Genomic DNA, 25,304 nt, shown 5'->3' with positions numbered 1-25,304 from the left:
ATGCTTCTTATATAAAGGACCAGAAAATTTATGTACATGTCTATCTAGTCTGCAGTACCTAATAATTTTTAATTCTTGTGATTTTTAAGACCTTTATGTTTGCTTTCTGAATTTTATTTGGAAGAATATTGAAGATCTTAAATTTTTTTTTTAGTTTTATTGTAGTTTGCTAATGGAATTATAGTTATAATGCTGCCTTGTATGATTTGTTAACTCTTATACCAAAAAAAAAAATTTTAAAAATGTCTTTGAAACAAAGTTGGACCGATGTGTGGCATTAGAGTTTAAGCTACTGCATTGCTGATAAAGGTGTTCATGATGGCTTTATGATTCTGTGGGTTTCAGTGATGATGAAACTCATCAACTGACTTCAGGAGTTCTGATAATATATATTTATGTTAGCTTTTTTACAGGAAGTGGCATGGGTTTTGAAGCTTTTATTACCCATTCAGGTATGTTGGTTGTGGCAGTGTGCACCAGAAGAGAATATGCAACAGTTATGCTTCCTGACCACAGTTTCTGTGATTCCCTCTGGGTAAGGCTTTGAGACATCATATTTAACTTGTTGGTTCTTTTCTTGAAAAAACACAATTTGATGCACCTTCAAAGGAGTTTTTTTTCGTTTGCTTTTTGAGAGTCAATTAATTTTTACTTTAAGGTTCTCATTTTGGAGTTTGTCTATCGGAAGGTTAATACTGCTTATGTTGTCATAAATATAATTTATGATAATAAAATTTCTGCTAAAACCTAAAATGAAATGTTATGATTTCTTTGAGGTCTTCTAAAAGCACATTTAATTTTGAATTTCAATTAAAATGACATGAGAAATCATTAAAAACAATGCATTTCTATTGTTTTTTAAAAAAAATATTTATTTTTTAGTTTTAGGTGGACACAATATCTTTATTTTATTTTTTGTGGTGTAGAAGATTGAACCCAGCGCCCTACGCATGCCAGGCGAGCACGCTACCACTTGAGCCACATTCCCAGCCCTCTTCTGCTTTTTTAAAAATATAAAATGTGTCTTTATTAGAAAGATTGATTTTAAAGAATACTCAAAGCTTTGGAAAATGAAGAAAAGACATTATGTTTTGATTTTTTTATATTTTTTAGAAAAGGTTTAAGTGTTTTATAGTACTACAGAAAAAATTATTCTCACTTTAAGAACATCATTTTAATCAGCAGTTAACTGTGTTTAATCTTAATATTCTGTTCACACAAACATATTATAGAGTAATACTTTGAAAACATTTGTCATTCCAAAGGCAGTATAATTTTAGCCTTTCACATGTATGTTTTACTTCACCAGCACAACGTAACTATTGTTCACATGCCTGGAAAAAGACCCTTTGGTCAGAGTCTTGTTTATATCTATGACAATGGACAACAGAAGGTTTCTGCCCCTCTCAGATTTCCTGCCATGAATGAGGTAAGTATATTTAACCTACTCTTTTCTTTCAGGCTTACTTGATTGAGAACTCTTAAAGATTTCAGTTAATTTAGAAGATTTTGTTTGTTCAAAATATAGGGTTCTAAAATTTGGAAGTGTATTCTATATATTAAGATAGTAAATTAATATTCATTTGTCAGTCTATCATTAGATTTTGTCAGACAAGTGTGTTGAAAAGGAAAACAATTCAAGGAAGAAACAAATGCAATTGAAGATTTAAGGGAAAAAAAAAAGACTTAAAACAGGAAGCCAGAGAAATGATTAGATAATTTAATAAAACTCTCTTATGAAATATTATTATGAACTCTTCCATTCACATTAATTTGAAATAATGAAGAAACTTAAAACTTGCATGTTGGGGGCTGGGGTTGTGGCTCAGTGGTAGGGTACTTGTCTGGCATATATGAGGCACTGGGTTCTATCCTCAGCACTACATAAAAATAAATAAAATAAAGGTTTTGCGTCCATCTGCAATTTAAAAAATATTTTTAAAAAACCTTGCATGTTGTAGTTAGGTATAAGATAGACTTTATTTACAGAGGTGGTTCTCAGTGACTACTTATGTAAAAGTTCTTTGAGAATTTTTGGATAATTTTGAGAAAGTCTTTTCTGAAGGTAATGGAATGGAGTAGATTATTTCTCAAGTCCTTCTAGGAGTTGAATAATTTCTTATTGTTTTTGATGACCATTTTAAGATAGCCTGTAATGAGCATTATACTGATACACAATTCTCTGTAAATTTTTAAGGGGGAAAAGTAGTTTTTTTCTATTTTAGATAACAGTAAAGCTGTTTAAAAATTTTTTCATAATATACACTCATTAAAATATTTTTAAATTACAAGTATGTAAAGTGAGTCATAAAAATAATACATCTGAATTCTATTGGCCAAGGGGAACTTTGGTAATGATTTCTTGTGTATATACATGCATATATACATCTTGATCCAGTAAAAATAAAACATAATTTTCAGTCTGTTTATTTGCTTAGTTTTATATGCTATTTATATCTAATTTATTTTTTCCATCACTGGGGATTAAGCCTAGGGCCTTGCAAATACTAGGCAAGGGCTGTACCACTGAGCTATATCTCTGGCTCTCACTGTGTAATTTTAAACATGAAATTTGATATTTATTTAAAATGGTGTAATAATTTGTTTGTTTCTTAGTCTTTTACTTCCTGTTGTATTGGTTCAGCTGGGCAAAGAACCACCACTCCTCCACCATCTCAAATTCCAGATCCACCATTTTCTTCTCCCATTACCCCTCATCGGGCATCATTTGGTGGAATTCTATCATCAGCCTCCTGGGGAGGAGCAACTGAAAAATCAAAATTAGTTACCAAATTGATATCAGCTGGAACCCAAGACAGTGAATGGGGATGTCCCACATCCCTGGAGGGTCAGCTAGGGTCTGTTATTATCTTTTATGAAGCACTGCAGCCTCCTCAAGTGAAAGCATTGTATTTAGCAGGTAAGCATGTACATTATACTGTTTAATTAAATTTAAAATTTTCTAAAGAAACTATTTGGAGAGTGTATTTATTTTCATTGAAAATCAAAGGAGTGCTCCCTTCAGCATATAAAATTTAGCACATATACTAAAATTGGAACAATATAGAGAAGATTAGCATGACCCCTGCTCAAGGATGACACAAATTCGTGAAGTGTTCCATATTTAAAAAAAAAAAAAAAATGAAGAAAGGAAAAGTCCCCATGTACTATATATTTTTTGTAAGCATAAATAAAACAAACCTTTGGAAAATATTTCAAGATATCATCCATAAACTGCCAGAATTATTCTCCTAGAGTTGCCATTGCAAAATACCACAGACTTGGTGGCTTTAACAAGAGAAATTTATTTTCTCACAGTTCTGGAAACTAGAAGTCCAAGAGCAGTGTGCATCAAGATTGTTTTCTAGTGAAGCTTTTCTTCATAGTTATGGGTAGCTGCCACATTGCAGTGTTATAGGGTTTTTCTTCTGTTTGCATGTGGACTGAATAAGAGACCTCTGCTGTCTCTTTTCTTGTAAGGAGCCATATCAGATTAGGGATCCACTATTATGACTTTATATAACTTTATCTCCTTAAGACTCTATTTCCAAGTATAGTCATATTGGAGACTATGTCTTTAACATGAATTTTAGGGCCATCCATAACAATGCCAGTTCTTTTGTCAGATATTAGTGAATTGATAAAACAAAATATAAGCTTATCTCCATAAGAAATCATGAGTCTTGTTTTAAAACTTGTCATCTTTATAATTGGTGTATTAATATACCTGAAAAAAATAAGATTGTACAATTTTTTGTTTTGGCCTTTACTTTTGACCAAGATTTTAAGCGCGCACACACACACACACACACACACACACACATTAATTATTTTTGAATCATAACTACTTACAAAATTATATTCTAGCAGGATGTTCAGATGTTAAGTCTCTGAAAGTCATATACATTAACTTGGCAGAATGGCTTTTTTTGGGGGGGGGGGGCGGTCAACATATTCTTTTTAGATTACTGGAGTTTTGACATGAATGGGACAATCCAGACTTTCAAAGTTTATGGTAAACCTTTGAACTCACCAGAATGTTTACAGGTAGTCCATAATCCAAATAAATTAAAACTAGTAATAAGTCATTTTGTTTAGTCATTATGGCTATGTAGTTTACATTTTGTTCTTATAATTTTCCTACTTATAATTCTCCTCTAACAAATAATTATTTTTAGTCTTCATAAGTGATCATTTTAGATGGTTGTATAATGTTTCTTTGAATTCATAATGTGTGATTTATTTAGGTTGTTTATAAAATTTTTAGTATTGGTATAAAAATTCAGTGTTTAAAGTTAATGAACTGTTTGTACTTAGAGTTTTTCTTATTTTGTTGTATGTAATGATAAATTCTTAGGATAAATATTCAATGAATATATTAAAATCTCAGTACATGTTGCATAATCCATTTCCAAAAGGGATATAAGAATTCACAGTGCCCACCAGGAAAACAGAAACATACCAGTTTCACCATAGCATCAATAACATTTCCTTCATTATTCAATGTAAAATAGAATCTTATTTGAACTTGTTGTTCTTTGATTTTTTAGGTGGACTTTGTTATATTTGATAATAGCTTTTTTATGCTATATACAGTTTCCTTTATGGAGTGAAGGTTGATCCACTTCCTAATTTTTCTAGGTTTTGGATAGCTTGGAGGTGATATAAAAACTAAAGTACAGCCAGACACTGTGACGCACATTTGTAATTCCAGCAGCTTGGGAGGTTGAGGCAGGAGGATTTCAAGTTCAAAGCCAGCCTTAGCAACTTAGCAAAGCCCTAAGCAAATTAGTGAGACCCTGTCTCAAAATTAAAAATAAAAGGGGCAGGGGATGTCAGTTAGTTGTTAAGTGCCCCTGGGTTCAATCTCCAGTACCAAACCTAACCAAACAAAAACCTCGAAGAATATTTTAGCTAGTATGGGTTAGTGTATTATTTGTGTAGCTTAAAACACTTTAAATTTTGTTTTGATAACACAGAACCAAGGAGACTATAAATATTCAATGATATGTATGTATGTGTATAAATAATTTTCAGGTCCAAATTGTTTAAGCCCTTGGAAATGTCAAGAGAATGACATGGCCGACCTGCCTGGTAACATCCTTCTTCACTACACAGCAAAGGTTAGAGCAAATGCATGGACTGTCCATCTAGTTATAACTCTGTTGTGAACTAAGATTCTTTTTTATTCCTTTGGTCATTTCAATGGATAATTGAGATGGAGGGGCTTTAATTGTCAGTTTTTGAATTATGCATTTTTCAAAGAAAGATGAGAAGTAGCAAACATTAAGGACACTTCCAGTTAGAGTTCAAATGTTATCATAATGTCATTCCAGTAGTGTAAATGGAAATAGTTGTAGTTGGAATTTGTACTAATGAACTGAATTCAGTAAATGAACCAGATTTGAACATGTGTTCACCTAAACTTTCTGGAAGGAGAGATGAAACAGAAATGTGCTCAAACTTTGGTATTTTTTAAAAAAACGTGATTCAGCAAAAGAGGGAGAGAAGAATGAAGGGAAAAAAGAAATGTTTACTAAAGGAGAAAAAAGAAACTTACTATATGCCTGTCATCCTTTTTACTTCAAGGACTTATCTAATGAAAGTACTTGAAGTCAGCAAGGATAGAGGGACGGAAGATAAAAGTTAGAACTGGGAGGAAAGAAAAGGGAGAAGTATTATAAACATCAGTTGTGTTCATTATATTAAATATTATGTTGACTCAGAGATGCTTTGGTAGTGGGAGATTATATGTTATAGCAATCTGGCATATAATCATAATTATTACTTTTGAATGTGTATTTGTTATATCTGACCTAATAAAATGAAGTGATTAGTTTTATTTTCTCCCAACTTTTTTTTTTTTTAATTATTTAGTTAGTTCTCGGCAGACACAACATCTTTTTTTGTATGTGGTGCTGAGGATCGAACCCGGGCCGCACACACGCCAGGCGAGCACGCTACCGCTTGAGCCATATCCCCAGCCCTCTCCCAACTTTTTGTTTTCATTTTTTCTTTATTAAGTTATTTTTTTATTCTAATTTGTTATACATGATGGCAAAATGCAATTCATTTCATATTACACGTATAGGGCACAGTTTTTCAAGTCACTGTATGCAAAGTATTTTCACACCATTTGTGTCTTTTTTTTTTTAAACACTCCTTCCCCCTTATTCCCCTCCCTCCCCTTTACCCTATCTAAATTTTCTCCATTCCTCCCATGTTCCTCCCCATCGCCATTATGAGTCAGCATCCTCATATCAAAGAAAACATTCAGCCTTTGGTTTTTTGGGATTGGCTTACTTCACTTAGCATTATATTCTCCAACTTCATTACCTGCAAATGCTATGATTTTATTTTCTTTTAATGCTGAGTAATATTCCATTGTGTATATATAACAAATTTTCCCTATCCATTCATTTACTGAAGGGCACCTGGGTTGGTTCCACAATTTAGCTATTGTGAATTGTGCTGCTATAAACACTGATATGACTGTATCCCTGTATTAGGCTGTTTTTAAGTCCTTCGGATATAAACCGAAGACTGGGATAGCCGGGTCAAATGGTGGTTCCATTCCAAGTTTTCCAAGGAATATCCATATTGCTTTCCAGATTGGCAGCATCAATTTGCAGTCCCATCAGCAATGTATGAGTGTTCTTTTCCCCCACATCCTTGCCAACACTTATTGTTGACTGTATTCTTGATAGCTGCCATTCTGACTGGTGTGAGATGAAATCTTAGAGTAGTTTTGATTTGATTTCTTTATTTGCTAGAGATGTTGAACATTTTTTCATATATTTGTTGATTGATTGTATATTCTGAGAAATGTCTGTTCAGTTCCTTGGCCCATTTATTGATTGGGTAATTTGTTTTCTTGGTGTTAAGGTTTTTGGGTGCTTTATATATCTTAGAGATTAGTGCTGTATCTGATGGGCTTGTGGTAAAATTTGGTCCCTTTCTGTAGGCTCTTTACTCACCTCACTGACTATTTATTTTGCTGAAAAGAAGCTTTTTAGCTTGAATCCATCTCATTTATTGATTGAGATTTGGGCCTACTTTTTCTTCCATTAGGTGCAAGGTCTCTGGTTTAATTCCTAGGTCCTTGATCTACTTTGAGTTGAGTTTTGTGCATGGTGAGAGAGAGAGATTTAATTTTATTTTGTTACATGTGGATTTCCAGTTTTCCCAGCACCATTTGTTGAAGTGGCTATCTTTTCTCCAATGTATGTTTTTGGTACCTTTGTTTAATATAAGATAACTGTAGTTATTAGGGTTAGTGTCTGTGTTCTCTATTCTGTACCATTGGTCTACAGGTCTATTTTGGTGCCAATACCATGCTGTTTCTGTTACTATTGCTCTGCAGTATAATTTAAGTTCTGGAATAGTAATGCCATAATAGGGTAGTTATGTCTAACTCATTCCACCATCAGTCCTACCCTCTACCCCCTTCCCCCTTATTACCCATAGCTTCACTCTTCTTGCTATGGATTGCTTTAACTATTCTGGGTCTGTTATATTTTTCCAGATGGATTTCATGATTGCTTTTTCTATTTCTAAGAGGGATGTCATTGGGATTTTGATTGGGATTGCATTGAATCTGTATAGTGCTTTTGGTAATATGGTCATTTTGACAATATTATTTCTGCCTATCCAAGAACAAGGAGATCTTTCCATTTTCTAAGCTCGTCTTTAATTTCTTTCTTTAGTTCTGTAGTTTTCATTGTAGAGGTCTTTCACCTCTTTCATTCAGATGATTCCCAAGTATTTTATTTATTTTTTTTTGAGGCTATTATAAATAGGGTGGTTTTCCTAGTTTCTCTTTCTGAGGATTTGTCACTGATGTACAGAAATGCCTTTTATTTTGAAAAATTTCAAGCCTACAGAAAAGTCAAAATAATAGTAAAGTGATATGCAGTATTCTGTACATGTAAATTCACCAGTTATTAACATTTTGCCGTACTTTCTGGCTATCTCAAATCATTTGTGAAAGGAAATTAACATAGCTGTCAGGCTGGATGAGGTGGTGCTTGCCTGTAATCCCAGCAGCTCTAGAGGTTGAAATCAGAGGATTGTAAATTAAGGATCAGCCTCAGCAATTCATGGAGGCCCTTAGTGAGACCCTGTCTCAAAATAAAAAATAAAAATTATAAAAAATGGAGGCTAGGAATGTAGCTTTGGTAAAGTGCCTCTGGGTTAAATCTCCAGAACCTAAAATAACAATAACAAACATAGCTATCAAAACTTCATCCCTAATATTTCTATATAACCACTTACCAACATGAGAAACTGATCCATAATTTCATATATGACTCTATATTCAGTTTGTCCTAAAATATTTATTAGTATTTAAAAAATTACCTTGGACCCTTTCGAGGTCCTTGCATTGTGTTGTTTATAACATTTCTCGAGTTTTGTATCTTCTGTTTGCTTTTCATTTTACCAATGATATATATTTGTTTACCCAGCTACACTTTTAAAATACTTTTGAACTTAATAATTTAAGGTATTATGGAATTGTTGGAATTGTTCAGTAGTCATCAGTGTTTTCATTTTTGTCCTCTTTTGCAGGGGTGTTTAGTCATTTATTTGTTCATAATTTTATACTATTCAAAGTTAAATTTTCAATTTTATATATTTTTTAAAATAGCTATTACCTTGTTTTTTCCCCAAGAAATGCAATATGACTTATATCATAATAAGTAAAACAGTATACTGAAGGAGTGTTTCTCCAAAACTGTGGTATATCATGATACAAGGATTCTATGGTTAAATAAATTTGTAGAGCTGTTGTATTCTTTATAGCCCTCTTAGAAAATTTGAGAAAGTTTAAAAATCCTACCTCCCCCCCAAAACCCCTTTCATTTAGTTTTATCTTTTATTTCCTAAGTCATTTGAGCATAAAACATTTTTTAAAATAACTCAGTTATTAACAAATGACAGTTTGCTAAAAGCGGCTGTATGGAATTGTTCAGTAGTCATCAGTGTTTTCATTTTTGCCCTCTTTTGCAGGGGGTGTTTAGTCATTTATTTGTTCACAATTGATTGTCTTTTCTTTGACACTCAATAAACTGACAAGAATTGTGAAAATTCTTAGGAAACAAAGAGGAATACCTTAAGACTTAAGTCTAGCTTTTACGAATCTTGCTATCTAAAGTGAGATAAATATGTAAAAAAGTGTAATATAATTTTTTGAATTTTTTAGCTATCATTCATTATGTGTTTATAATATATTAACTACTATACTGTTTGACTTAATCTTCACAAAAGCCCTGAGATGTATATAGTATTATCTGTATCTTTTCTAAGCTTTCTTTTTTGTTAGGCTCAGTAAAGATAAGTATATTGACTAGATTTATAATTCTAGTGAACGATAATGCTAAATTCACAATCCAGTATGATCAGTGCATATCTTGAACCATTATACAGTATTTCTGTGTTGCAGTTCTGTACAAAATGTAGCGTATATACAAGCAGGGAATGGTTGGTTCTTCTAGGGAGATTGGAGTTGTATCTTAAAAGGCAGGATTAAAGAGGAATTCACAGTGAGCAGCATCTACAAAGGCATAGACTATAAAACAGGGTTTTACATGTATGTATCTGAGCAGGGGAAGATATGTCAGGAAATGAGTTTAGAGAGGAAGTAGAGACCAGATTATAGCAAACCTTGTATGCCAGGTTAAGGAGTTTACACAGAAGAGTAGAATGTTAAGGTTTGCATTTTAGAAAAAAGTTCTTGAACTACAGTACAAAAGTTGGATTGGAAAGGTAAGAGACTGTAGGCAGTCATATCATTAGGAGATTACCGTGTTAAGAGAGGTCATATGTAAAGAGTGCTCAAAGAAGCAGCTGGAAGAAGACATTTCTGCTCTGAGATTGACATAGACTGCTAAATATTCTTTTTTAAATTAAATTTTCTCAGTTTCCCAAGAGGAAAGCAATAGCTATATCATGTATGTTCTTTTCTTTTGGAATGGGAATCAAATGCAAAGATGTTTCATTACTTGAAGATTCAGATTTTAGTGTGAAGTTACATGACTTCATGAAAGGAAGTTAAATGGTTTTTAATAACTTTTTGAATTACAGATTAAATTCTTACTCTGAATTAAATCATAATTGTGTCTTTAATACACAGGTAAATAGTGTCTTATAGCCACAATTGGATTTTCATATAATCAAATAAAATATATTCTTTTGTGATTTCTCTCACTTTTTTTTTCTTTTGCTACCAGAGATTGAACTCTGGGGCATTCAACCACTGAGCCACAACCCCAGACTATTTTGTATTTTGTTTAGAGACAGGGTCTCACTGAGTTGCTAAGTGCCTCACCATTGCGGAGGCTGGCTTTGAACTTGAAATCCTCCTGTCTCAGCCTTCGTAGCTGCTGGGATTACAGGCATATGCCACCACACCCGGCTCTATCTCAGATTTGAGAAATTGTGCCTAGGAAAGTAGTAATGGGATTTAAATATTGATTTTTTTTTTAGTTCTGAAGACTGATCCCCAGCATGCTATACCATAGCTGAGCTACATCCCCAGCCCTTTTTATTTATTATTTTTGAGACAAGTTCTCACTAAATTGCCCAGGGTGGCCTTAATCTGGCAGTCCTCCTGCCTCAGCCTCCCAAGCAGCTGAGATTACAGGCATGCACCACCATGTCCAGCTGATTTTTTTAAAAGTCATAAGTCTGTTTGCATATATTGATTTAAAAAAGAAAAAAATTTAAATTCAAGTGATTGAGGAGTTACAGTTAGTTCATTAATCATTTGATAAGACTCAGTGACCTGATTTTGATAAGTAAATGCTTTTTAAATTTTTTTTTTTAGTTGTTAATAGACATTCATTTTATTTATTTATTTTTATGTGGTGCTGAGGATCAAACCCAGTGCCTCACACATGCTAGGCAGGCATTCTACCACTGGGCCACAATCCTAGCCTTATAAGTAAGTGCTTTAAGATGTAGTCCCTGATTCTTTAAGAGACGTTCAGAGAACAGTAATATTAAAACTCAGATGGGCCAAGTGTGGTGGCATACACCTGTAATATAGGCTACTTAGGAGATGAAAGCAGGAGAATCACAAATTCATGGCCACCCTGAGAATATAGCAAGATGTTATGTAAAGATTTTAAAGAAAGGTGGAGATGTAGCTCAGTGCTTGCCAAGCATGTATGAGACCCTGGGTTCAAAACCCTGGTCCTTGGAGGTAGGGGGATAAAGGGATAAAGGGATAAAGAAAGAAAATTAAATGGTAGGCACCTTCTCATTGTTTATCTTTTAAAATGGTGGTGTAATGTTTCTTATATGGTTAAAGTTAGGTTTTGTTCTAATTTTTGTTGTATATTTTCTTTTATTCTTAGGCTTGCAAAAATTCAATCTGCCTTGATTTATCTACTAATTGTTTGCATGGAAGATTAACAGGAAACAAAGTAGTGAACTGGGATATTAAGGTAAATTAATAATAAATGATGGGCAACATAGTATAATCTAAGTAAGTTTAAGTTTAATGATCCTTTTAAAGGCTTTTTTTTTTTTGGGGGGGGGTACTGGGGATTTAACCCAAGCAATTTGCCAATGAACCATATCTGTGTCCCTTTTTTATTTTTGAGACAATCTCACTAAGTTGCTTAGGCCTTGCTCAGTTGCTGAGGCTGACATTGAATTTGCCATCCTCTGGGATTACAAGTGTGTGCCACCACCATGCCCTGCAAGGTTTTATCTTATAAACATCTCCAGATTGATTTAAGTAATAGGTCTCACTTAAAATGTTATACAGATGTGAAGTTTGAAGGATAAATAAGTAGCTTAATGACTATAGCAGTGGAATATCTGATTCACAGGAAACATATTTACCTTTATAAACTCTTCCATGAGTATAACAATCTCTGTAAGTATGCTATTTTAGTGTATTAAGATATTTAATACCTTGGGGCTGGGGTTGTGGCTCAGTGGTAGAGAGCTCGCCTAGGACATGTGAGGCCTTGGGTTCAATCCTCAGCACCACATAAAAATAAATAAATAAATAAAAATAAAATAAATGTATCATGTCCAACTTCAACTAAAAAAAAAACATATTTAATCCCTAAAATTGTATGGCATATAATCTTCCTAGAGATTTCATTGATTATCTCTTTTCTATTAGACACCTGCTCTCACCAGGGATCCCTCAATTTAGGCTATCCTATATATTAGTGACAAATTGTAACTTTATATATGCTATGTATATACCAAATGACACCTTTGTTCTTGTTTTATAAGACTAAGAAATTATGATTTTTCTTTTCAGGACATCATCAACTGCATAGGTGGATTAAATGTACTCTTTCCTTTATTGGAACAAATAAGCCACTTTAGTGAAGGACCAATTCCTGAAGGAATGGATGAAAGCATAGTTCCTGAATTGATAACACCTGTAGAGGGAGATTGTATGTTACTGACCTCCACAAAAGCATCAGGTATTAAGATGATGTTAACACAAAGTGGTCATTGAAAAATTTGAGAATTAATTGAAAAATAAATACCGGTATTAGAAAAAATTTAATCATTTATAAAAGTAGCAGCTGCCCTAACTTTACTAATAAAGTTCGGGAAATTTATAATACTTTGGTCAAACAGTTAAGGTGGTGGTTTTACTCTGACAATCCTTATATTATTCTCTTAGTATACTGTGAAAAATACTATATCATTAAATTTGTGGTAGAGAAAATATTTACATATACATGTAAGTATACAACATGCTATTGCTGCTTTTTTTATTTCATTGTACAAATCACCTTTGGAAGCAAACTTTTTTTTGTTTTGTTTTGTTTTAATTTTCAATGGATCTTTTGTTTTATTTATTTATATGTGGTGCTGAGGATCAAACCCAGGGCTTCACTTATGCCAGGCAAGTGTTCTACCTCTGAGCACAACTCCAGCCTGGAAGCAAACTTTTGAACTAAATTTCTTTTTTGTTACAGTATGCATTATGATATGGAGAATAGAAAATGGAAATAAAAGTGATGAATTATGATAATTAATGACATGTTCTCATTTCCATAGAGTCAAGACTAGAGAAAAATCTGGTTGCAACATTTATCTTGATTATAAAGCACTTTATTCAGAGACATCCCATCAACCAGGATAATCTTATTCACTCCCATGGAGTTGCAACTCTTGGTGCCTTACTTCAGAAGGTAAGCCAATCTAACATGGGGTTGATACAGCTGATGACTATAATTAGCAGTTGGTGTTGGGATTCTGTACTTCCTACTAAATAAATACATTACTAAAGATTGTAGTGTTACATCTTCAAATTATATTAATGAGGAAGATTTGTTTCAGTGGCACCTTTTAAAAACTTTCATGGAATTGTATTATACAAGAGGTACTTATTTATATAACAGTATATAATCTTTGAAGTATATGGCTTTGTTATCTTTATTATTTGGAATGTTTGAGAAATATAAGACTATTTTAAGAATATGACATTAGAAAAATGTGTTCTAGAGTTACATCAGAAAAATTGAGTTGTTTATATTTTATATCCTAGGTTTAAAAATTTTTACATTTTAGTAGATATTCCAAATTATTGATTTAAAATTGTAATTTAATAGTAGCTATTTAAATTGAATTTTATGGAACCCTTTTCTGTTTGATTTCAGGTACCAGGCACCTTAATGGATGTCAATGTATTGATGGCAATTCAATTACTAATTGAACAGGTATCATTAGAGAAAAATATGCCACTCCTGCAACAAATGTATCAGTATTTACTCTTTGACTTCCGTATTTGGAATCGAGGAGATTTTCCCTTTCGAATTGGTGAGAGCAGGCTATTTGATAAAATTTTGTAGAAATTTTAGAAATTTATAACTATGTCTGTGATTATTGTAGATAACATCATTTACAAGTGAATTTTCTATTTTAGGTCATATACAATATCTTTCAACCATCATTAAAGATAGCAGGAGAATTTTCCGAAAGAAATATGGTGTGCAGTTTCTCCTTGATACACTTAGGATTTATTATGGGTATGACAGTCTTGATCCTTCCTTAGGTTGTTATATTTTTATTCTGCTACTTGACTGGAATGGGTAGATTTTCTCACTACTAGTGATTCTAATATCCTTTAACTTCAGAGAAGCAGGATAGTTTGGAGGTTAAAAGGATGACTAATTGATCTACATATACCAGTTTTGAATATTGGTTTCACTAATTGTGTAGCTTTAAGCAGATTACCCAAATTTTCTGTGCTTGAGGTTTCTTCCCCTGTGAAAAGTAAAACCTCTGCCAGGCGTGGTGGTGCACACCTGTAATCTGGAGGCTGAGGCAGGAGGATCTCAATTTCAAAACCAGCCTCAGCAATTTAGTAAGACCGCAAGCAACTTAGCAAGACCCGGTCTCAAAATAAAACCCAAAAAGGGTTGGGGATGTGTCTCAGTGGTCAATCCCCGGTATCCCCTTCCCTCTAAAACAAAAAACAAACAAACTAAAACCTTCCTATGGTGATTTACATTAGTAACATAAGTTACTAATATAAAAAGCACATACAATTCTGTGTGCTACATAGTGTTGTATAAATGTAAGCTGTTTTAATATTTTTAATTTTGTCACTAAAACACTACAAAAGATTTTCCTTAAAAAGAAAAACAAGGGGCTGTGGTTGTGGCTCAGTGGTAGAGTGCTTGCCTGGCATGTGTGAGGCCCTGGGTTCAATCCTCAGTGCCACATATAAATAAACAAAGTAAAAAATCCACTGGCAACTAAAAAATATTAAAAAAAGAAAAACAAGCCAAAATTACCATGAATTATAATAATTATGTGGAAAGGTCTCTTTTTAAACTAAGAATTCTTTCATATGAAATGTACAAAAGTGTTACAAGTTAAATTTTCAATTATGCTTCTGTTTTTCTCTTTTAGGAGTAGTTATAAATGTAATGAGCTATCTCTTGATGACATTCGAACAATAAGGACATCTTTGTATGGACTAATTAAATATTTTCTATGCAAGGGTGGAACTCATGAAGAGATACAAAGCATAATGTGTTACATAGCTGCTACTAATGAAGAAGAACAGGTATTATGCCAGGGATCTAATCTAATCTTTCTTTTTAATATTTAAGTTGTTCTCTCATCTTGTTAACTTACATATTTCCTTAATTATTTCAAGAATAAGATTATGTAATGTCACATACAATATTACATAATTAAATAACTGAATTTTATTTACTGTCTGAAACTTTAATAAGTAGATGATATTATAATTTAGTGTTTTATTTAGCTCAAAAGTGTAAAAATGTGGAAATACAGGCTTTATCTGGCAATTCTGAAGTCTGTTTTCATGGCCTACATGGTGTATGTGTATCATCAAATTTACTGGGTGTTTTTTTTTTTTTTTTTGGTACCAGGGATTGAACCCAGGGGCACCTAACCACCGAGCCACATTCCCAGTCTTCTTTTATATGAGAGACAGGGTCTCACTGAGTTGCTCAGGGCCTCAATTAAGTTGCTGAGGCTGGGTTTGAATTCATCGTCCTCCTGCTTCAGCCTCCCGAGTCACTGGGATCACAGTGTGTGCCACCATGCCTGGCTGCTGGGTAGATTTTTTTTTCCACATAGATAACTTAAAATTTTTTTTTAGTTACACATGACAGTGGAATGTATTTTGGCAGAATGTACATATGTGAAGTATAACTTATTCTATTAGACTGAGTAGATTTTTAACATGAATATAAAGATAAGTTCATAAACATGTTGCATAAGAAATAAATTGTAAATATTTATCTGTTTTCAAAATACTCTTACATATACTATCTTTTTTAATCCTCAGAACTATCCTTTAAAGTAGTAGTTCTTAGCTTCTAGTCCCTTACATACTTTAACCGGGAGGCTTGTTAGACATGTAGGTGCAAGCTAGATGTGGTTGTGTGGGCTTGTAGTCCCAGGTACTGCAAGGCTGAGATAGGAGGGTCTCTTGAACCTAGAAGTTCAAAACTAACCTGGGCAACATAGCGAGATCCATGTCTGAAAAACAAGTGAAAGACATGTAAATACTATCTACTACTGATTCAACTACAAAATTAAGCCCCTCCAGGTTCTTTTAGAGCATGTGGTAAAATTTGAGACCTACTGATGTAAAATGCACAGACAAAGAATGACTCTTTTCATTTATACTTTTGAAAATGTATATTCAAAGAGATTGTATGACAATTTAAAAAGTCACACAGCTAATATACCTGGAACTGGAATCCAAATATTTTCTGAATTCCAGTGTTTATTTTTTAGTATATGACCAATACCTTAAATTTGAGTAACCTTAATTTATGTTCCCTAAAGTACTTTGCTTCTGAATGTAAGTTTATTGAGTCAGTGGTTACATGACTTCATAATTGGTATTATACAGATGTTTTCCTACAAGATTGGACTTCAAAATTTTTTCATTATTCAGAGTGATGAACAGTTACACTTCATGGTAGCTGTGTCTGATTCATGAACAGTGATAATTTTTTGGTCAATTCAGTCAAGAGTTATTTTGTCAAAACTTACTGTGTATACAGAATAATATTAGACATTGCAGTTAATTTAATGATGAATGAATTATTGTTCTTATTTTTAAGCCTCATGGGGGCAGGAGGCAGTAAAAGTTTACCAAATACCTATGAAGCAGAGACATATATGTTAATATCTAATACAGAGATCTGTGAGAAAGATAACATATATAAATCCTGGGAAGATTTCACAAAAAAGCTTTAAGGAAGAGATGCCTTTTCAAATGGACAACATGGGATATGTGATATATGGTTTTAAGAGGTGTTGAAAGGTTAAGGACTCACCATGCACTGGGAGTAGAAAAGCACAGAGGTCAAAGTGTGGTTAAATGAATGGCCAGAGAATTAAGAGAGGTGAAAGGTCAACTTGGTTGTGACCAGGAGGAAGGAGATGGAGCCACATCAAAAGATGACTTTGTTTTTGTTTATTTTTCATTGCCATAATAAAATATCTGATGGTTGGCATTTTATAAAGTTAAAAAAAAAAAGGTGTCAGATATGTATAGCAAGAGGATGTGCAAGAGAAAATGGAATAAGCCAACAGCATGTCTGGAGTAAAGCAAGGCTGGTTCAGAACATATCAGACAGTGCAGTTGAGCTCAAGCATTAGGGTGTGTAGAATTGAATTAAACAACTATTCATGGTTTATGACTTCACTTGTTCTTGTATATACATAGAGGTGGTTCTCTTTTGTTGTTTTTTTACCTTCAAAAGCTCTTGGGAATTTTGGATGTACTCTTCAGTCTCCTGTGTACCAGCCCAACTAGAGGTCAGCTTTTCTTGCTGCTGTTTGAACCAGGAAATGCTGACATACTTTATGCCTTGCTGTTAAATCAGAAGTACTCTGACAGACTAAGAGAAATCATTTTTAAGGTACAAACATTTGTAAGCATCTTTTTATTTGGTAGTATTTGTGAGAATGGGGATTTGATTGCAACATAGCCATTCTATGACTGTAAGTTCTTTTTCATATCTCTTTCTAATTTTAAGTTTCTTTCATTTTAATAGATATATTTCATGTTACTTGTTTGCATATTTAAAAAACAATCATATTGGGAGGCTAAGGCAGGAGGATTGCGAGTTCAAAGCTAGCCTCAGCAATGGTGATACGCAAAGTAATTCAGTGAGACCTTGTCTCTAAAAAAAATACAAAATAGGGCTGGGGATGTGGCTTACTGGTCAAGTGCCTCTAAGTTCAATCCCTGGTATCCCTTGCCAAAAGAAAAAAAAAAATGTTTTGAACTGTGGATATAAATACATGGTAGAGTACTTGCTTAGCACATATGAGACCAGCAATTTGATCCCCTTAACCATAAGATCAAAGCAAAACAGAAACATACCTAAACTATTTAATAAATTATCTCAGTGGAGATAATTGTCAGCCATCCTCAGTATAAAACTTCTCATGTCTTCTCTGAGTAGAGTGAGTCTGGGTAGGCCATTCAGAACATTTTAACAGTTTATAATACTAACTTCATATGGTACCCATGGTTGTGTCAGGCACTAAGCAGTTTTATTATATTAGCTTCCTTAATCCTTGCAACAATTTAGGAAGAGGGTATTATATGTATTTCCATTTTACTGGTGAAGAAACTGAAGTCAGAGAGGTTAGTAACTTATCAAAGGACATAGGATATATTTTATTAAGCTATCCACAATATCCAAAACTTTGAACTTTGGCCGAAACCATCTACTTCACCTTTTTGTTAACTAAAAGTACAGGGGTCAGTCATAAATACCACCATAATGCATTTTTTTTATTCTCTTGTTCATTATACTTAATTGCTTGGTGGCAGTTGTTTGTTCATATTTAGAGTTACATTATGAAGTCTACTTACAGGATTATGTTTGGATTGCCTATGTCTGAAATCCTTAAATTTTAGTAGACAAGGGTACAGTAAAGGCAATCAGAAACAGCCTCTATTCAAGCTGCTTTTTTTAAAATTATTTTTTCTTTTAATTTTTTTTAGTTGTCAATAGACTTTTATTTATTTATATGTGGTGCTGAGAATCAAGCTCAAGGCCTCATGTGTGCTAGGTAAGCACTCTACCACTAAGCCACAACTCCAGGCCATGAAGCTGCTTTTTAAAGCATCTGCCCTCACTAGGGTTCCTGTATAGAGATTAAATGTTTTTTCTTTACTCCTTCATACACCCCAGTACTGAGGATTGAATTCAGAGGCACTCTTCCACTGAGGTACATCCACAGCCTATTTTATTTTGAGACAGGATCACTTTAGATTGCTGAGACTCGCCTCAAATTGGCAATCTGGCTAAATCATATTTTTCCAAAAACAATCTTACAGAGATTGTTCATGATATTCAGCCTGAATGATCCATTCATATAAGATGATAAACCTCTCTTGGAAAATGTTGACCTCCACTTAGAAATATGGTGCTAATTCAGTGCCCCATGTTAGCATATGGGTTTGTTTACTTCATAAATATTTTCTCATTTTTGAAAATTATTTTTATACCTGTTACATAGGCTACTAGATTGATTCAGAGGTGTCTTGTTCCTTTTATTAGCTACATGTATACATGTTTTTCATTTGACATGTTTGAACTAAAATTTCAAACATAATAATCACTCATATGCAAATGTGTTTCAGTCCAGTTAATTCCTAAATTCATTTTTTAATAATAGCTTAATAAGGAAGTATCTCTCTTTTTTAGCACTCAGGTGTTTTCTTATACTTAATATACTTAATATTACAACACATTACATTAATATACTTAATATTACAACACATTGGATTTTGGATTTTTGATACTCCAAAATCCAATGTGTTGTAATATTTTATTCAGTATTAACTTGTGACAAATTGTTTAAGTTCTCTATACTGAGAAGAATATATTACTTGTTTTGACCAGGTTATGGAACAGATGTTGAAATGCACAAATGTTTATGAACGTAGTAAACAACGTATTCGACTTAGAGAAGTTGGATACTCAGGATTGGGACTCCTCCTTAATGAAGCATCAATTAATACTTCTCTCATTAAAAACCTTACCAATCAAATCATAAATACAGGTATGACTAAGGCTAATAATACTAATACATTTAAGAAATAGTGTTTCCTGAAAGACTTTTTTACTTCTTTTCTCAGATTGCTTTTTAAATTAACCTGTTGTTTGATTCAGCGGGGCCTTTCCTAGCTACTAAGTCTCTACAATTTTGTTGTTATGGACTCCCCAGGGCATATAGCATATTGCCTTACTTTGTAAATGTGTATTGACTGAGAGATCAAATTAATAACTGGGTCCTTATAAAAGAAAAGGACATTAGAGAAAAGTATATACAAAATATTCTTTTTCTTGCTGGTTGCAGTGGTGCATGCCTGTAATCCCAGTGACTGGGAGGCTGAGGCTGGAGGGTCACAAGTTCAAAGCCAGCCTCAGCAAAGCAGTAAAGCCCTAAGCAACTTAGTGAGACCCTGTCTCAAGATACAAAATAAAAAGGGAGGGGATGTAGCTCAGTGGTGAAATGCCCCTGGGTTCAATCCATAGTACTGCCCCCGCCCCACAAAAAAAAGGTTCTTAAAAGCAAAATGAAAATTAATTTCAGGTGTTCTTTTTTGTTGGTTTTCTTTTTAGGTATACATGACACTAGGGTTTTGTTGTTTTTTTTTTTTTTTTTAGTATTTTATAGACACTAGGGTTTTTTTTTTTTTTTAGTATTTTATAGTTATTTTGTCCATTCTCACTACTTACTTACATTTTTCTTACGTTTTGTTATGCATAAAATAAACATTTTTAAATTTTTTTATTAGTTCTAATCAGTTATACATGATAGCAGAAAGCTTTTTAATTCATTGTACATAAATGGAAAACAACTTTTCATTTCTCTGGTTGTACATTATGTAGAGTCTCCCCACATGTGCCATTTACGCATACCTAGGATAATGATGTTCGTAGTAGAAGATATTTTGACATATTAAACATACATGGTATAACTTATTCTAATTAGGATCCCCTTCTTGTGGTTTTACATGATGTAGAGTTTCACTGGTGCTGTATTCACATATGAATATAGTAAAGTTATGTCAAATTTATTCTACTGTTTTTCCTGTTCCCATCACCCCTCCCTTCCTTCATTCCCTTTCTCCAATCCAGTGAACTTCTGTTCTCCCCTCACCTCCCATTGTCTGCTAGTATCTGCATATCAGAACATTTGGCCTTTGGCGTTCATAATTGGCTTATTTCACTTAGCATGATCGTCTCCAGATCCATCCATTTACTGGCAAGTCATAAAGTCATTCTTTTTTAGGGCTGAGTAATAGTCCATTGTGTATTTATACTACATTTTCTTTATTCATTCGTCTGTTGAAGTGCACCTAGGTTGGTTCCATAGCTTAGCTGTTGTGAATTGAGCTTCTATAAACATTGATGTGGCTATGTTGCTGTAGTATGCTAATTTTAAGTCCTTTGGGTATATGCTGAGCAGTGGGATAAGTGGATCAAACGGTGTTCCACTCCAGTTTTCTGAGGACTCTCCATACTGCTTTCCATAGGGGTTGCACCACATTTGCAGTACCACCAGAAATGAGTAGTGTACCTTTTTTTGCTACATCCTAGCCAACACTTATTGTTACTTGTATTTTTAATAATTGCCATTTTGACTAGAGTGAGATGAAATCTTAGTAGTTTTAATGTAAATTTCTCTAAAAAGCCACATTCCCAGTCCTTGCTAGAAATGTTGAACGTTTTTTCATATACTTGTTAACCATTCGTTTTTCTTTTTCTATTAAGTGTCTATTGAGTTTCTTTGCCCACTTATTGATTGGATTATTTGTTTTTTGGTGCTAAGTTTTTTTATTTCTTTATATATCCTGAAGATTTATGCACTAGCTGAGGTGAGATTGTACTCCAGAGCTATAGTAACAAAAAACAGCATGATGTTAGCATGAAAGCGGACATGAAAACCAATGGAACCAGAATAGAAGATACAGAGACAAACCCACATAAATAGTTATCTCTATTAGACAAAGGCATTATAAGCATTGTCAAAAACATAAGCTCTTCAACAAATGTTGCTGGGACAACTGGAAATCCATATGTAGCAAAGTGAAATTGAACCCCTATCTCTCATCCTTCAAAAAAATCCACTCAAAGTGGATCAAAGACTTAGACATTAGATTAAAAACCCTATATCTAATAGAAGATAGACCTAACACTCCATCATGTTGGCTTAAGAACTGACTTCCTCAATGAGACTCCTAAAGTGCAAGAAGTAAAATCAAGAGTCATTAAGTGGGATAATATTAAGCTAAAAAGCAATCAAGAGGGGCTGGGGTTGTCACTTAGTAGTAGAGTGCTTGCCTGGTACAGGTGAGGCTCTGGGTTCAATCCTTTAGCACCACATAAAAATAAAGGCATTGTTGCTTTTGGTACCAAGGATTGAACCCAGGGCCACTTAACCACTGAGCCACATCTCCAGTCCTTTTTTATATTTTATTTAGAAACAGGATCTCACTTTGAGTTGCTTATAGTCTTTCTAAGTTGCTCAGGCTGGCTTTGAACTTGAGATCCTCCTGCCTCAGCCACTGGGATTACAGGCGTGCACCACTGCGCCAGGCCAGATATCTTTTTTATATTTTAATATTTTGTAATAAACTTTTTTCAGTACTTACTACAAACTAGAATTTATGCCCAGTGCTGGGGAAGGGAGTTGAGTACAAGATAAGTTTCTTTATCTTGTGATTTACAATTTCATTGATAAGACATAAGATAAAAATAGTATTACAGCCATTCAGTATGGACAGTGTTTTCATTTTCATGCAATTAAGAAAGGAACAGTAATTAAAGGTTGACTCAGGAGGGTGTCAAACAGTCTAAAACTTGGTTTTTTATTTGTTGTTATTTTCTGGTAAAATTTGACTGTCTATAATTCTTTTTTGAAAATGAGACTATTACTTTAATATTTGTACAAATAATACCTACAGTTTTTTCTTTGACTGTCCAAGAAACTTAATTTTAACTTTTTGTTTTTTTTCCCCACCATAGATCCTGTTACTAATTTCAAAGATCTGTTATCTGTGGTTTATATATCTCACAGGACATATGTAAATGTCAGAGTGGTCCTCTGCAGAAAGGTTCGTAAACTTTCAAGATCTGTTTTAACAGTAACATCACCATACTGTGAAAAACTTTGGCATTGTGCATTTTGCAATAGATGAGAATTTTAATTTCACTAATTTTACAAATGATATTATTTTGTAAATATACAATTTCCTTCTTAAAGTGTATTACTTCATGTGATCATAAGTAATCAGTATGAAAATTTGTTTTTTTAGTTATACAGGACTTCTGGAAATATTTCCTTTTCAGAGTCAAAAATTCATTATCAGAGAAGAGATTTAACAAGAACCTTCAATGATTTTGATGATTTTTAATTGATATACCATATTTTAGGATTTCTAAATCTTATCAACATTGCAGAAGTTTTTGTTGTTGTTGTTTATAAGTGTTTTAACAATGATTTGTCTTGAGTACACATTTAACCTTTAGAGGTAGATATTGGGGGCTGGGGTTGTGGCTCAGTGGTAGAGTACTTGCCTATGTGTGAGGCACTTGAGTTTGATTCTCAGCACCACATATAAATAAATAAAATAAAGGTCCATTGACAACTAAAAAATTTAAAAAGAAGTAGTTATCTTGTTCACCTCTTTCTGATCATAATCTTTTCTCCCCTCCACTGGTAACCCCTAACCAGTCTACTATTTGCTTTCTAATTATTATCTCCCAATTATGTGATAGTACTTTTTCTGTAGTTTTAACAAATGTATATATAGAAATGGATATCTTGTCTTTTTGTTTTGTTTTGTTTTACTTATTTATTTTTAATGTGGTACTGAGGATCAAACTCAGTGCCTCACGTATGCAAGGCAAGCACTCTGCCACTGAGCCACAACAGTAGCCCAAAATTTTGTCTTTTTTTAAAAAAATATTTCATTTAGTTGTAGGTAGATGCAATACCTTTATTTTATTTATTTATTTTTATGTGGTGCTGAGGATTGAACCCAGTGTCTCACATGTGCTAGGCAAGCACTCTACTACTGAGCTACAGCCCTAGCCCTGGATATCTTTTCTTTAATAACTGTGTAGTTTTTCATTGTATGGTTCTTCTATAGACTATCATCTCTTTCCTTATTGATATTTAAGGTGTTTCTTGTTTTTCCATGTTATAAACTGATGTGAAGAACATCTTTTTTATGTCTCTTTGCTTATTTGTAATAATACATCTTAGGACAGTCTCCGTGGAACAGAATTGTTGTGTCATAGGGTATTCATATTTTACATTTTGATGGATTTCTACCCTATTGTCCTTCAAAACAACCTTACCACTTCCATTTCTACAGTGTGTGATGGTGACTCTTTCCCTTTATGCTCAATCCTAAGAATTTGAAATGTTTCATGTGAATTGGTTCTTTTCTTTCAGGGTGTGATTAGATAAAAACAACTCTCAGTATAGCTTGGCTTATATCTATTATGTATATGAAAAATAGAAGTCATATTTTATGAAGTCTTTGAAGTTATAAAATCATGAAAAGTTTTTTTGCTAAGCAAAGCTTAATCTTAAAACAGTTGTATTCTGCAGTAGAATAATAGTAACTTGCTGACTGATGATATTAGTGAAGAGAGAAACTTCCCATGTAATGTGACTCATTGCTTTCTCTATCAACATATATTGGAACTTTTTTTTTTTTTTTTTTTGGTGGCACTATGGGTGAACCCAGGGACACTTTACTGCTAAGCTATACTCCCAGCCTTCTTAATTTTTACTTTAAGTCAGGGTCTTGCTAAGTTGCTCAGACTAACCTTCAATTTGTGATTCCCCTCACTGAGCCTTCTGAGATGCTGGAATGTCAAGAGTATGTCACCACACTAAGATATTACTATTAATATTAAAATTCCTTTCAACATTATTCATATCCTACTGTGAGACTTGTCAAAATTAGAACTTCTGTTAAGAAAGATACTCAATCCTCTGGGAGCCAAAGTTCTTTTCATCTATATAGAAGTTTATTGACTTTGTGATAAAAATGCCTTAAAGATCTTCACTGAATTTCTGGCTGTTTTTTTTTTTTAAGAACTTATTTTCATTCAAAAAAATTAAAATCAGTTAGATGGTAGAGATTATGCATATTGCTGTGCCAGTGTCTACTGTTTAATCTCAACTAATGTCAGCTAACACATCCGTCTTGTTGGAATTAAGTTTTTGGAATTAATGTTTAGTTTTTGTTTCATTTGTGTAATGTACTAACTGGAAAAAAAATTTTTCTCAGAAAAAAAAGAAAGTGAGATGAGAAAACATCATTCTTGGTATACAAGAATGTATACCAAGGTTCTGTCGCAGAACCTGTGTGTCCTATTCACTCCCATAAACCCTAGGCCTAAAAGTGTACTGTACCATTGTAGTAGTCAATAATATTTGCTGAATATATGTAGTAGGCTCATGGAAAATATTTTGTTGAGAATATCAGTTTATTTTTATATTTTACTTATACCATCATCCTATTTATACTTTGTCTCTGAACAAGTCAGACTAGTAACAGGTATATTTTGGCATGTGGAGAATCATTTTAATTTTCCTTTTTTATCTTTCACAAATGTTTTAGTACATCCCTACTTTGTACATGATTAATTGGATCTACAATGTCAGTTCTCCAAACAGTTTACAATCTGATTAAAAACATAATCTTTGAAAGTATATCCTTCTGCATTTTCCCATTAAATTACAATGTCATTAAAATAACTGAAAAGAGACTTTTTGAT

At 33.2% G+C, this 25,304-nt stretch overlaps 1 protein-coding gene and 1 non-coding gene across 5 annotated transcripts in view; both read left to right on the top strand.

Annotated features, from left to right (window-relative positions):
- The window catches only part of Nbeal1 (neurobeachin like 1), a 187,922-nt gene that overhangs the window by 85,749 nt on the left and 76,869 nt on the right, over window positions 1-25,304 (top strand). For all 4 annotated transcript variants that reach the window (XM_071618886.1, XM_071618885.1, XM_071618884.1 and 1 more), the window contains 13 exons: window positions 403-535; window positions 1,310-1,429; window positions 2,617-2,920; window positions 5,038-5,123; window positions 11,358-11,447; window positions 12,284-12,452; window positions 13,039-13,172; window positions 13,641-13,800; window positions 13,907-14,009; window positions 14,899-15,055; window positions 17,241-17,399; window positions 19,401-19,560; window positions 22,533-22,621. In XM_071618886.1, the coding sequence (XP_071474987.1) occupies window positions 403-535; window positions 1,310-1,429; window positions 2,617-2,920; window positions 5,038-5,123; window positions 11,358-11,447; window positions 12,284-12,452; window positions 13,039-13,172; window positions 13,641-13,800; window positions 13,907-14,009; window positions 14,899-15,055; window positions 17,241-17,399; window positions 19,401-19,560; window positions 22,533-22,621 (1,864 nt within the window). The remainder of the gene's footprint in view (window positions 1-402; window positions 536-1,309; window positions 1,430-2,616; window positions 2,921-5,037; window positions 5,124-11,357; window positions 11,448-12,283; window positions 12,453-13,038; window positions 13,173-13,640; window positions 13,801-13,906; window positions 14,010-14,898; window positions 15,056-17,240; window positions 17,400-19,400; window positions 19,561-22,532; window positions 22,622-25,304) is intronic.
- On the top strand, window positions 3,025-3,128 carry LOC114097980 (U6 spliceosomal RNA). Its single transcript, XR_003583646.1, has one exon. It is a non-coding gene; the product is annotated as a U6 spliceosomal RNA (small nuclear RNA).

This window comes from Marmota flaviventris, chromosome 11 (genome assembly GCF_047511675.1).
Source record: "Marmota flaviventris isolate mMarFla1 chromosome 11, mMarFla1.hap1, whole genome shotgun sequence".
In the NCBI taxonomy this organism is placed as follows: Eukaryota; Metazoa; Chordata; class Mammalia; order Rodentia; family Sciuridae; genus Marmota; species Marmota flaviventris.
Note: the sequence above shows the minus strand (reverse complement) of the source record. Positions and strands in the feature narration are given on the sequence as shown.